Source organism: Acomys russatus, chromosome 3, assembly GCF_903995435.1.
Source record: "Acomys russatus chromosome 3, mAcoRus1.1, whole genome shotgun sequence".
NCBI lineage: Eukaryota > Metazoa > Chordata > Mammalia > Rodentia > Muridae > Acomys > Acomys russatus.
This window is the reverse complement of record NC_067139.1, coordinates 64,251,625-64,266,165: the sequence shown is the minus strand read 5'-3', so window position 1 is coordinate 64,266,165 and position 14,541 is coordinate 64,251,625. Positions and strand designations below refer to the sequence as shown.

Genomic DNA, 14,541 nt, shown 5'->3' with positions numbered 1-14,541 from the left:
AAAAAGACTATAGTGTTCTCCTGGGGCCACTCACAGTTTGCATGCCCCTCATAAGTGACCTTAGGGACAGTGAATGCCACTTGCTAGAATTTCTGGACAGAAGGATGCCCCAAGCATCAACAGCAGGCATAGGGCACCTATGTTGATCCCATCACTTTTCTTCCCATAAAACTTTAAGAGCCACAGAACACATGGCAGTGGATGACAGCCCTGAGTCTGGACCCTGAGGAGACAAGGGGACAGAGTCTAACCATAGGACTTCATCTGCTTGATGATACAGTGATTCTCAGTGCATGTCACTGTAAGAAAGTAAGCTAAATAAAGGAGCAATGTTTGGCAAGCTCTCAGGCCAGGAGCTGTCCTGTTTAGATTGTACAATTACCTTAACACATCCTCGTGTTACCTGGGAAGAGAGACTCTCAGTTAAGTAACTGCTGCCAACAGATTGGCCTGTGGCATGAGGGCATTTTCTTGATTGGTAATTTAAATAGAAGAATCCAGACCACTGCAGATAGTGCCACCCCTAGGCTGGATTATATAAGAAAGCTGGCTGGGCACAAGCCAGCAAAACAGCAAGCAACATTTCTCCACGATCTCCACTTTATTTCCTGCCTTCTGGTTCTGCCCACCTTCCCTCAAAGTTGGACTGTAAACTGTAGTACTGATATGAAGAAATAACCCTTCATTTCCAAGTCACTTTTGGTCATGGTGTTTACCACAGCAGAAAGACAAGCAAGAAGAGAATGAATGGTTTTCTCTGACGTTCCTTTCCAGTTCTGGCCCCTCCCTTTCTAGTACAGGCTCCATCTCAGAGCCACTGTCCTTGCCACTATCCTCCAAACATATCTCTTCTCCATAGTACAGCCTAAAGATGTCCTTAGATCATCTTTGTCCCCCATGTGGTCTTCCCTACACTAGTGTCCTTGTCAACTCGCCATAAGTACACCTGTCCTGACGGTGCTCCCTTGTCCCTTGGTGTTCCATTTTTACCAAGTGCTCTCACCTATAAGGGTCGTAAAACCAACAGAAAATGTGGAGAGAGGCTCATAGCTCTGTTTTAACCTCTCTGCTCTCTCATAACCAACTTTCCTGAGGAAAGTTAGAAGGTATTTATGCACAGCCCCCTGCTTCTACAGCTAAGAGTGGGCATCAGCTTGAGGAGTAAGAGGCTAGATTACCTACAGGCAGATGCTTCTGGGAAGGTATCTGTGGTCTAAAAGATGATCAAACTCATGGACCGTATCCCAGCACTTGGGCCCAGATAACAACTCTTGCCTACCTTCCTGATGCCTTCTGAAGGATTGGACACACAGTTGTCAGCCCCTCCGTTCTTGCTTATGGTCCTCCAGAGCTCAGCAAAAGTGCTATCCTGCTCCAGGGGATTGGTACCCTTGGCTCTGAAGTACTCATAGACAGCAGAATCTCGGACAGTTCCGTAAGACATCTCCAGTTGCTTGGACAGGTCCTGAAATGTCCTGAAAGGTTGAAAGGAAGTAAAATATTGGTAATTGCTGCATGCTATACTCTACAAGGATAAAATGGGCTGCAAGCTGCCCCCCACCTGAATTCCAATCTCTGCACTGACCCATTATCCACACTCCTCAGACATGGCATCCAAATGTATCAGTCCCTTAGCCTGGAGCCAGGCCTCCATATGACACAGATGCATTTCCTCAAGAAGATTACCAAGCATAGAAAATGAGGTTCTGTGTTGAGCTCAGCAATACAACAGCAGGTAAAAAAAAAAAAAAAATGGTTCTTGCCATCAGAGAGCTTAGAGTACAGCTATAAAAATATGTCAAGGGAGGAAATCACAATGTAACAGAATCGAGGCCACACAAAACACCAATTCCTGAAGGCTTCTGCCTTGAGCATCCAAACGCAGAGCAGGCAAGATGGATGATGTAGATGGCTAGCCTTAGGGCACTTGGAGTTAGTGTGGCAGACACTCACATCGATGCTGAATCAATTAAGAGGCATCCCCTCCAAAACTTGCAGATATGCTGGGGTTCCAGCCAATTAATGATGCTGAGTACCTCGCAACTAGCTTGATCTTGGAAATCCAGTAATGAAACCCAGTAATGAAAACTGGGTTTTTACATGTATCTCTTGATTTTCTTAAACATCTAAAGTTATTTAGAAGATACTGATGTTTGAGTAGCAATTACTTTTGGGAGCTTGGGTTCATTTTACAGAGAAGAAGCAACGTAGCTCCAGCAAGGCATACATTAGAAGGCCAAAGTGTCTCAGGAGGACCCTTCAGCGACCTGACAACAGACACAGACACCTAAACTGGGTCAGAGAAGAAGGCTTTCCCCCTTCAGATTGCTTGTAGATAAAGCACTGGGGGAATTTTCTTGATTAATGGTTGGTGTGGAAAGGTCCATCCCACAAAGTAGGGCTGGTTCTGGGTTGTATAAAAATGCAAGTTTGGCCATCCATGGGGAGCAAGCTAGTAAGCAGTAGTCTTCCATAGTCTCTGCTTAATTTTCTGTCTTTAGGTTCCTGCCCTAACTCCTCTTTGTGCTATACTTTAAACTATAAGATGAAATAGACCCATTCCTCTCCAACATCCTTTTGGTCATGTTGTTTAGTACATCAGTAGAAAACCAAAACAACATACTTGGGTTGGCTCTTCCTGGGTCAGTGAGAGGTACAGACAACAGTGTGGGTTAATAGAGCCAACACGGAGACTTTCAGATGAGAAATAAAGAAAGAATGATCCAGTTGGACCCTGGAGAGAAAGCTTGGATTCACATTGACATTATTTTTTTAATTTTGCGAATTGTCTTGGTATATGGCATTCTAAGTGTTGTGATAGACACTGTCCTCACTACAGAAGGTGGTGAGCCTTAACAGTGGCTCAGCCACATAGTCTTTCATGTTCTAATGGTGTAAAAATAAGGAGAGCTAGAAATTGTATCTTGAATGTTGAGTTTGGATCTCTTCCCATGCTCATGATGTGGGGAAAGATTTTCTCTTGTACAGCTGGAGGGCAGCAGTCACTGGATCTCCAAGTAGGCCATGTGATAATGTTGGTGAAATTTGACCTCTACAGCTTGATATGCTGCTAGGTTTACACACACAGAAATACACACACACACACACACACACACATGCACACACACATGTACACACAAACACACACACACACACACGGGTGCACACAGTACACACATTATATAAGCGTTTCCATACTTTCTTATAAAACAAGCATGGTATGCCATATAGGATAACATGAGGGATATAAGCATAGTACAGCTAGCAAAGTGAATGAAGTGCATTTTGACTTACTGTCATCTTCCCAAATCTTCTTAACTTGTGTCAAGTTGGCCAAAAGCTAACCACTACACCAACCAGTCCCCCAGGTTGATCTACACAACCTTCTGCTCATCGCCAGTGGTTTTACCTATCCTTATTCACCACCGTTGCTAAACTGAAAATAAGAAACACTACCCATTCTCATCGAAGCTACCAGAGACTGTCTCTCCCTTTGCCTGGAATCCTTTTGTCTCCTTCAGGAACCTGTGAATGTCTACAAATCTAACTGCAAAGCCACCGGTAGCCCAGGTCTCTTTTTTGCCATCTTCATGGCTTGAAGGGCATTGTATCTGCAGCATCTCCCTGGCACATCAGAGAGCAGCGTTCCATAGCAAGGACAAGCAGCGGCTCTGGAGTCCAGCTGCTCTCCTGTTTTCAGACCCCACCATCACTAATGAAGTGTCCTGGACAAGTTCATTCATGTGCTCATGCCTCAGTTTCCAAATCTTAAGATGAGGACTAGACGCAAAGCCTGTCGCACTTTGGGTTCCTAATGAAGATTACGTAGGATTCCACCTCAGATCACAGAGCAGTATCTGACGGGGTCAGTGCCCAAGAGCTGGAGGTCATGATTCTGAGCGAGCTGTATACACTTGGGCCCCCAGCAGATGTAAGGATCTGGAGGCCTGGAGCTGAAGCAGCTCCATCAGTAGTCCATAGGCCTGAGCCCAGGGCTGACAGCAGCCTGCACACCAAGCACACGAACACAGCAGTGTGTAGTTGCTCCCTTCTGCTGTAGTGCCACATTCTGTGGCATTCCCCTGTTCCTTGCTATGTGGCCTAGAAATAGAGCTCAGGATTCATTTCAATACATTGCAGATGAAAGGGAACATAAAATAACAAATTTGATGAAGAAATCCTTCTAATTATTGTTCATTATTTATATCTAATTGAAGCAAGATGTTCCTTTGCTTGAAGGGCCCCAAGGGTTGTAACTCTGCCATAATTTGCCTGTAATGAAAGGAGGGGAAATCTTCTTTTTCCTACATATTTTTTTTTATTTTTCTCATGGTAATACAAACAAATACAGGCTTTGATGAATGGGAAACATCAGGATGAATTACACAGTTGAGTCTAAATACTGAACTACTCTAAATTACTGCAGCTTCCACAAGTATGGAATGAATGCATAACTTCCAGGGAGCTCTGATCTCCTGTTTTATCCCCACATTTAAAATTGAGATGTCCTCTACCCTGTGTATTTATTCATGATGGTGTTTCAGGCCAGGGGCTCAGGGAGCATCATGGATGACAAGCAGGCAGCTTGAATGTTAATGGCTTTAGCTTCCTTTCTGTTCCAGCATAGCTTATTGTTCCCTCTTCCCCAAGTATCAACTTTATCCTGAGAAGCTTCACCATCTGACTCGCACCCTGTCCATCACCTCCTACAGGCACAAATTTGTGTACAGAGATCTCTCCATTCACAGATGTCTACTTTTTCAACAATGAACTCCAAGATCACTTCCATGACTGTCACACAATAGGTCCACCCATCATGGCTCTGAGTGCCTCAGGCTTAAAAGGGTAGAAGTGGGGACCCCCTAAGGACAACCCAAAACTATCACCTACATGGGTAGTTTTCCTCTTGTCAGAGTGCAGAGTTTGGAAAGGCCACACAGGGAAGGATAATGGAGAACAAGGACAGCCAGTCAACAAGGCTGCCAACCCAAAATTGGAAATCAACAAAAGACAGATGCTGGGGGGCTGGAGAGATGGCTCAGAGGTTAAGGGCACAGACTGCTCCTCCAGAGGTCCTGAGTTCAATTCCCAGCAACCACATGGTGGCTCCCAACCATCTATAATATGATCTGATGCCCTCTTCTGGCCTGCATGTGTATAAGCAGGCAGAGCACTGTATTCATAATAAATAAATAAATCTTAAAAAGAAAGAAAGAAAGAAAAGACAGATGCTGAGTGCAGATAGGAACCCCATCCAAAGAAGGGAAGGAGTTTACCAGGAGGGGGCTACATTTGCAGCACATTTCCTGAAGCCACTCTCCTCAACAAGAAGTGGCTACACATGTCCAAGGACTTAAATTATAAGATAGACAGATGTCCACTCATGACAGGTCGGATTTCTGTCAGTCCCATGTGTAACATGTGCCTCAATAAAATCACTGAACTACCTATTGCCCCAAACACTTTCTAAATGTGTAATAGGCCAATCACAGTGGTACCTAAAGCAGGAGATGGATAACGGAGATGAACAGCAGATCAATCTCCCAGAAGTTTGCAACAGGACGTATGTGAGCAACTGGAGAAAACAGAACAAGTAAACAAATAAAAAAACAAAACTGACCAAACAATATGAGTGGGAGTGAATTACAGTTACAAATAGGAGAATCCCTGAACAAGCAGAAGAGGTTGTGAGTCAGAGGTAAGAAAGGGTTTCCTAGAGAATAATTTAGCTGAATCATACAGCCTGGATGGAGGCAGCCAAGAAAGAGCCAATGAGTAGGACGTTCTAGGAAGAGAAGTTACCTATGCAGACCCTAATGAGTGAGAAAATATGGTTCACCTGGGATGCACACTACAGGGTGATTCTCGCCAGCTGACAGAGAACTTTGGAAAGCTTGCCGCTCTGGGTGCAATCCTGTCTCCGAAAATCCCAGTCATCTGACATACTCGATCAACTTTCATATGGTCCTCCGAGCTGCAGCCTCAGCAGACCCCTTGGCACTATGAGAAATGCAGATTCTTGATCCTGACCCCAGATCTAATGATTCAGAAACTCTTGGGTTGGTGCTAGGCAGCTACATTCTCACAGCTCTCCAGGGGACTTCAATGAATTAAGTTCTAGAAACAGTGACCGAAGCAACGCATTCAATATCTAAGATCTTCACTTTCATAAGTCATCCTGTTTCACAGGGTTGGTGAATATTAATGGTCTCAGGCACATATCCAGCACACAGTCCATTGTCTGCGCTTCTTTCGGACTGTCACCAAGGAGCCCCAGTGTTTAAACCATTGTGCCCACATGGCAGGGTGAAGGATGGTATGCTCATACATTTTACATTCTAAAAGACTGGAGCTTTTGCTGGGCCTCACCCTGGAGTTAATGCTATACCTTGAGGTCACTTAAGACTTAGCTTAACTATCTGGCAGCATCACGCAGCCTGTTTGTTTAACCTGCCTATAAGAGAACAATGTAAAACCAACCTTACTTGCCTTGGATTTCCTATGTAATCAGGTGATACAACCTAAGCTAACTCATAGTTTGAATCTCCATTTATGTACTCTTCCATGCCTCTAATTCAGAGCAGTGTATGTGTGGGTGGGGGGAGTGGGGGTTCGGGGTAAGCATTTGCTGAAAACAGCCAACAGGTCAAGAGTAACTTTATACAAGGGCCCACAACAAATAATGGAAACGGCATATAGGCTGATTATAGCAGAGTATCTGCGGTACTGCTTGTTCGCTGAGTCAGTTAGTTGGGGTCAGTTAATCTCTGATAAAACACTATTAAGCTTTTCCATAAAGTAGCCCTCATTCTTTCTCGATGTGATGTTATCTGTGCTGCTTGATAAATATAAGGCAAAACCTTTTGTTACCCACACAAGCAATAGGGACAGGCAGAATGTATACACCAGACACGGCCTACAGACAAGCAAGCCACTAGAAACTACAGAACCATGGAAGACACAGGGAGAAAAGCAGAGAATTCAAGCTTAGACTTGCTCTCAGTCAAATGACTCCAAGGAGAAGTGCTAACATTTTCTTTCCTTAGTGTGACGCTGACACATTTTGGAGGTTCTGAGGTTATGTATAGAATTTAACCAATACAAGGCAGTAGCTAGGATGGTCACAGTGCATGGAGGAAAGCCTGCATGCACTGGCTTTGAGGATCACATGATCAGGGCCTACATCTTCCTTCATCCACCTTCATATCTACCAGGAAAACCAGCCCATACCCGAATTTATTTCTATCTCCCCACCAAGGTACAGGCAAATCCTTGCTATCAGCATCTAAACTGTCACCTTATCAATACTGCCCAGTGCAGGTGTCCAAGATGCCTAACAAGAAGATCTGGAGCACTTGGATTTTGTAAATCATCTGTTCAGTAATTATTTCACTTAATTAACATTTTGATGTACCAGAAAACTTTTCCAGCTGATTCTCTGTTGCTACTTTAAGATGTTTAAGGTCGGATTTTAATAATACTTTATTTGCTGTAGACAGCCATAGAGTAGTCTTTAGGGAAACACATCAGGTTTTTTGGTCAACATTTTGTTTTCAGTTTTATATGACTTCAGAATTCTGAAAGTGCGAAGCAGATCCTCACCACTGAAGATGGAAACCCTGGTGTGCAACACAGTGCTGTTAGTGGTGTGCAACGCAGTGCTGTTAGTGGTGTGCAACGCAGTGCTGTTGGTGGTGTGCAACGCAGTGCTGTTGGTGGTGTGCAACACAGTGCTGTTGGTGGTGTGCAACGCAGTGCTGTTGGTGGTGTGCAATGCAGTGCTGTTGGTGGTGTGCAACGCAGTGCTGTTAGTGGTGTGCAACGCAGTGCTGTTGGTGGTGTGCAACGCAGTGCTGTTGGTGGTGTGCAACGCAGTGCTGTTGGTGGTGTGCAACGCAGTGCTGTTGGTGGTGTGCAACACAGTGCTGTTGGTGTGATGGGAGGCTTTTGACAAGAACTACAATCTTTGAAGGACACTGCCTTGCTTCTATTTTGACTTTTGTGGCTTGTGCTCCTATGAACACTGGCATGTGTTTAAACATACTAATGTTCTATTTTCCTCTCTTCTGGTGCTTGTGTAGTTTAATATTTAGCATTTGTGTGTGCTTATGGCTTAATTTTGAGTGTGGTGTAAGGAATTTATTCAATATTATCTTTTCCACTTCCAAGTGGCTATCTGGTTGTCCTACTGTGACTTATTAAAAGTTTATTGTTTTGGAAAAAAGAAAAAGAAGAAGATCTGGAGCAAATCTGAGCACAGATGGAGCACGGGGACACCAAAGCTCCAAGTTGACATCAGCAAAATGGTATCTACTCCAAAAGGCCACTTTCCAGAAAGTAGAAAGCCCAGGATAAGGAATTGCTTGGGGCAAATGGCTTTCAAGGTACCAACCCTGGGCGCCTTGGCTCTTAGTCAGCTGGTGAAGGGCCACAGCACAAACCCATCTGAGGCTTCCAGCCCCTCTGCTTGTATCTTTCCTTTGACTAACACTTAGTGTTAAAATCCTATCATGGCTAAGCCTACTCTCTCTCTCCAAGTGTATATTTGAGCCAATGTATTCTATTCTATGGCTCTACTAAAACTTTGTCTTGAGTTGGGTTTTTTTGTATCTCCCATCCTGAACTGCTGATTTGGGGGCAACCACACTGGAAAATATAGCTGATGACTATGAATGTCTCAAACAATCTTGCAAGCAGGCTTTCTGAAGCCTCCCTTAGCCCAGAAAGCAGTTTCCTTCATCTGCACACTGACCTCTTTCGAAGTTGCATAGTGTCCCCTTCACAGCCAAGGACAGTCTCTCCAGCTCTCTTCCCTGGCTTCCTCCCCACACCTTGCCCTATAAATCAATCTTACTACTTCCATATTCATTTTCATTAACAAAGAGATAAATGGGTTTGCAGCATTGGAAAAATCAATAATACAGAATTTATAAACACATCTTCGCATGTTAACAGAAATATTTACATTGTGAATGGAAATAAATACAGTTGCAACAAGCAGAATCAATATACAGCACATGTAAAACAGATTTCAACAACCATGGGAATGCCATATCCTGGATTTGACTAGTCTAATTCCAGAAGGCCTATTAGTCTTATTATTCTTCCTAAAGGAAGGCAGTAGAGTGGCCTATAGATGAAGGAGGGTGGAACACATATCTTCATAAGTAAAATTATTTACTACAGTGTGCATATGTCCCAGCTATTAGTCCAGCACTCTCATGTTTCTGTCTTATGCTTGAATCTACTCAGGATGCTGCTGCACACAGGAAGTAAGGCTTCTTGGTTATCCTTCCAATCTCTGTTTGAGGGCTCATTCATACCAAGCGCGCGCGCGCGCACACACACACACACACACACACACACACACTGTATCTTTCTACATTTCTCAGAATTCTCTTGTACCTTTGTCTTTTGTGCCTCTTCCATGAAGTGCAAGGCTTCCCAAGTGTCTTCCTCTATTCAGTCAGTCATCATTCAATACCACTTTTTTTTTTTTTTTTTTTTTTGAGAACCTGCCTATGTGAGTCTTTGCTATAGGTTGAGGGATAAGAATAACATGGAGGTCTTGGTTTCCACACATTTACATGAAACCAAGGTGGAGATAGAGGTAAATACCATTAATGATACGATGCTGGAGTCTAGAAACAAAAACTATGTACCTGGGCTCTGATGGTCATGTGAAACTCTGTCACAGGTCTTTTTCTTTTCTTTTTTTCTTTTCTTTTTTTTTTTCTTTTTTTGCTTTTTCCTTTCTTTCTTTCTTTCTTTCTTTCTTTTTTTTTTTTTTTGTATGCATTTGGTTTTCCTCAGTACTTTAAAAACATTTTAAAAATTAAAAATAAAAGTAAGTCTATGCATGCAGGCTGTAATTGGACACAGTGCAGATCAGAAAGCCATGGTTGGCAGCCTCTAATGAAGATAATGCTGGGAAGATAACAAAGCAAAATAGGCTTTATGGGAAGGAATGGAGGAAATAATTATATAAAGAAAGCAGACGGTGGTTTCAACATCAGCTTTGGCATTTGGGCACATGCTTCTCTGTCTTTGCTTGCATGGAGGCAGAAGGCAGAAGCTCATGGACTGAGACCACCACCAGCAGCAGCAGCTGGACCAGAGGCAGCCTGTCAGTTTCTCTTACTCCAGAGACATTCTTCCTAGGCCACCCAACAGGCTAGATGCACACAGACTGCTCATGTCCAAAGCCTACTGAGGGCACAGTTATAAGTCACAAGCAGAGTGAAAGCAGAGGCAAATCCCAGATCAGGGTAACTACCTTAAGAATAAAGTCAGGCCCACACCAGGATGAAGGCTGCACTGCCTATAACAAGCTAAACCAAAACCCAACAAACAACAACAAAAACGGTGGTCAACAACTTCCTGATATATTAAATAAAAAATGAACAATTATGTTTTCAGTGACTTTTATTACAGTATATTATTATAATAATTCGATTGTTTTAGTATTTATTATGCCTAATTTATCATTAAACTATATCATACACATAGCCATTTTGAAAAAGTTGGCATATAGAACATAGCACCATTTTTTTGGTAAGCATCCATTTCGTGTCTAGGAAAGTATCTCTCAGGTCACAGAAGACCATTTTATTGTGTGATTGAGACATACCTCTCCCTAAATTGTTCAGACACAAGAAAAACATCTTTCAACGTTTGTAAACAGTATCTATTTCCACCCTTGCAAAAAAAAAAAAATCATTCTAAACACAAAAACAAAAAAAGGGATAAACAGAGAACACTTTCAAGGCTTCCAGTTCTAATAAACACATTCCTGCAAGATTTGCATTTGTATTATATGTAAAAAATGTGACCTGAATGATTTTTTAAATCCCTCTGATATGCAAATGCAAGTCTGGTCTGTGAGAACTTAGCTCTGCACTCTCTTTCCTTTTCCATAACCCCTTTTCCTTCTGGGTAGCTTGCTAGTCAGCTAAGAGCCATCTGAAAGAGGAGTCTCTTTTCCCTGCAGGCCTCATCAAGCATCTGCAGGCAATGGTGGGATAGATTCACCCAAGTATCTGGATAGCTGCATCTTTAGTCCCAAGAACCAGAAGCACACCAAGACAAACACCTCAAATCTCCGTGGCCAGCCTCCCCAGCCCAGGGGCCAGGGATAAAATTCTTCTATCAGGCCAGCTAGCATTTCCTTCACGTCTATAGCTTTTGACTAGATTTAATCCAGGCCTGGATGCTGGAAGTGACTTGATAACTCCAGTGATGAAAGCTCTGTAAATAATCTCAGTCAGACCCCAAAACTGGGGCCCTGGTCAAAAATGTAGGGTTGTGTGCACAGCAGAGTCTCATTTTTCACTAGGTCAAGTCTGCAGGCTATGTTGTCCTTGCAAAAAAGACTCTCATGCCTTGTGTAACTAGAGTTTCTGCCCCACTAGTCTCTTCACAGATACTAGCTCATGGAACACTAGCAAGTGGGTCCCCCTGTTCCCTCAAGTCTTCTGGACTGCATTCAGGCACATTGCCTGCCAAGCTGTATCCAAGAAATCACCTCAAGTGTCACATCTTATAAAAAGAGTGGGTCCTGGGGCTGAGGAGATGGCTCTCCCAAAGCACTGACTACTGAAGACTGGAGTCTGGATCCCCAATACTTACATGAATTCTGGGTAGGTATGGTGACCTTCCTGTAATCCCAACAAGTGGGAAGCACAAACAGGGAGCACCCGGAGCAAGCTGACAAGCTAGACTAGCCGAATCGGCGAGTCCTGGGTTCAACTGAAGGACTTCGCCTTCTATCACATGAAACAGAGAGTGATCAAGGAAGATACCTGACATCAAACATGGGCATCCATGTGCACGCATACACACGCATGTATACAGACACACATGTAGACATGCATACACATATATGCATGCAAAAATGGAACGAAGCAAGGAAAGGAGAGAGGAAAGGTTGGAGGGACAGAAGAAAAGAGAGAGGGTGGGAGGGAAGGAGGAAGGGAAGGAGGGAGAGAGGGAGGATGAGCCCACAAACACTAGATCCATGTCCCTCTGTGTGCTTTAAGTGGAGCCTTATCCTGATACCATTGTACCTCCCGTATTCTGTGTTCCTGACTCAGCTGTGAGCTCCCCTGAGCATGGACTGCATCCCCCCTTGCCCTATATACACAATGGTAGACAACAGTAGAAAAACCAGCTCTGATTTAAGCTTACTCTGTGCTTAAAGCTGAAAGGCTGAATGCTGCTGGGGAAAATTCCAAGCTGAAAGCTAGCATGATGATGGGTCTAACGTTAAAACCACTAACCTCACGGACTTCAAGTGGACCCCTGATGCTTCTGGGCAACCTTCTAAATTTTCCTGCACAGTTGATTCTCCCAGTCTCTTGGATGACTCACAGAAAATGGCCCTGCTTATTATTTCCCAAGAAAGCCAAAGCCATCAGTAAAGAACTTGGTTTTACCAAAGAACTCGGCTTTTCTAAAGCCACCAGATTCTCCATCAGCTGGCATCTTTGCTCTTGCTCCTATTTAAATATATGTTTATATCTTGGATCTAGGGCTTGCCCACATTCTCCAGTTGTCACCTCTGTCTCTTATATTACAAAATTACTGCTTTATATGGATCATTTCCATAAGCTTGAAAACATATATATTTTATCTTAGAAAAACAAAACAAAACAAACGAATCCTTGAGAGTGCATTTCTTCCCAAACTGCCATCACGTTCCCCTAGAGCATCACCCATGGTCAGCATCTCATCACTTTCCCCCGTTTTCTCATGTTCTGACTTACTCATGTGTCTCACCACTAAACAAAAGCTGTTCTCCTCAGAGTCTTCAATGACCTCCTGACTATGAAGTCCTTGCTCTTCCTCACATGAGCATTAGTTGACAAATTGTTGCTCTCCCCTCCCTAAAGCTGTTCTCTCCTTGGGCTTCAGAAACAGCTTGCAGGAACCTCCTCATTCATGACTTTTCTTAGTTCTTTATTTTTGCAGACCATGGTCCTAGAGTGCCCAGGAGTTTGGGCATCAGATCCCTTCTTCTGTGGTGACAAACTTTCGTCAGAATCTTAAGTCCATTACCTGGAGACACATGTCTACACTCTGGACTCCCAGTGAACCATTAAGCCCTACCTTCCCCCACTGGCTCCTAGAAATTGCCCAACTGACAACTCCATTTAGTTGAATAATATGCTCCCAGACCAAAAATAGTAAACTCAAGCACTTGAAACACAAACCCGTAAATCTAGAACAAGCTGTCCCACCCTCTTATTCTCTCTTCTTAGTCAAATGCTGCTGTTCTTAGATGTATTGAATCCAAGATAGATGTCACTGTCTCCAAGAGACTAATGCTGACAACCATATATAAAACACCTACCCTTAGTGTTTATGATGTCAGTGTCACCTTAAGAATGAGACCTGGCTATTGGCTTTATTGCTATATCACCAGTATCTATAACTTAGGTGACAAGCTATCTCCATTTGTCCAGGGCTGAGGAATTTTCAGACACTGAGGACTTTCAGAGCAAAACCCAGAAAAATTCTAGGCAAATTGGTATAATTTATCCTCTACACACAATATTCCTCTGGCATATGGTAGACACTATAATGGACAAAGAGCACACACACACACACACGCACACGCACACGCACACATACACATAAACTCTGCCTTGTCTTTAAAATGGATAAGCTGGCAATTATGTTGGAAAAATGTCTTCATTGTGGACTGACCATTCTCATTTCATTTTCAGGGGTGAAGGTCTAGCGATGGTGTGGGATGCTTAAATTGAAGAACCGTGGTCCTGGAGTTTGGGGCCTAGCATAGAGGTGAGAAAGTAGCAGCTATCTGAGCTCACTATCCCTTCTTCTTCACAGGGGTAATGTCAAGTGCTGAAGCTTTCGAGTCTACCTAGTTTTATCGTGGACTCAGCATAAGTCAGCATCTGTCAGCTGAGAGGATTTCCAAGATGCAGTTGCTGTCTGCTTCCCTGGCTTTGTGTCCTTGCCACTCAGTGGGAACCTTGCACAGCATCCCTGCCAGTCTGTAGTATCTCCATGCCAAGAACATGGCTGGTTCCCAGTTATCAACACCCACAAATCAGTACAAGAGCAGGACGAACAATTAACCTTTAATATATCAGTGCTGGGACTCTTAATGCACTATGAGCCTGTCATAAATGTGGGTGAAATGCAAATGAGAGTATCTACCCTCTAAGGATGTTATGAAGGTGTCCATCCCTTAGTCAGTTGACACATTAGGACTCTCCTTCCACTCCAGAGAAATACCCTTTGTCTCTACTGCACCCACTAGGTTCTATTCCTCATTTCCTTCTTTCAGATTATCTGTGCCCCTTCAGGATATGTGAGAAGAAAGATATAATGACTGTTACTCTAAGACTCTACTAACACTTCATTTGTATTGCTCCATTTAGCCTTGGCAGTATCTCTTTCATAAAACTATTATTACAGCCCACCCCCTACTTTACAGATGAAGAGACAGAGGAACTGGTGGAAGTAGCAAGTCAAAGAGCTGTCTTTAAACTCAACATGATTTGGTGGAAGAGA

The 14,541-nt window shown here is 43.4% G+C and overlaps 1 protein-coding gene across 2 annotated transcripts in view; it reads right to left on the bottom strand.

The window, feature by feature from the left end:
• The window catches only part of Grid1 (glutamate ionotropic receptor delta type subunit 1), a 735,616-nt gene that overhangs the window by 56,078 nt on the left and 664,997 nt on the right, over positions 1-14,541 (bottom strand). For both annotated transcript variants that reach the window (XM_051142026.1, XM_051142032.1), the window contains exon 13: positions 1,280-1,475. In XM_051142026.1, coding sequence (XP_050997983.1) covers positions 1,280-1,475 — 196 coding nt within the window. The remainder of the gene's footprint in view (positions 1-1,279; positions 1,476-14,541) is intronic.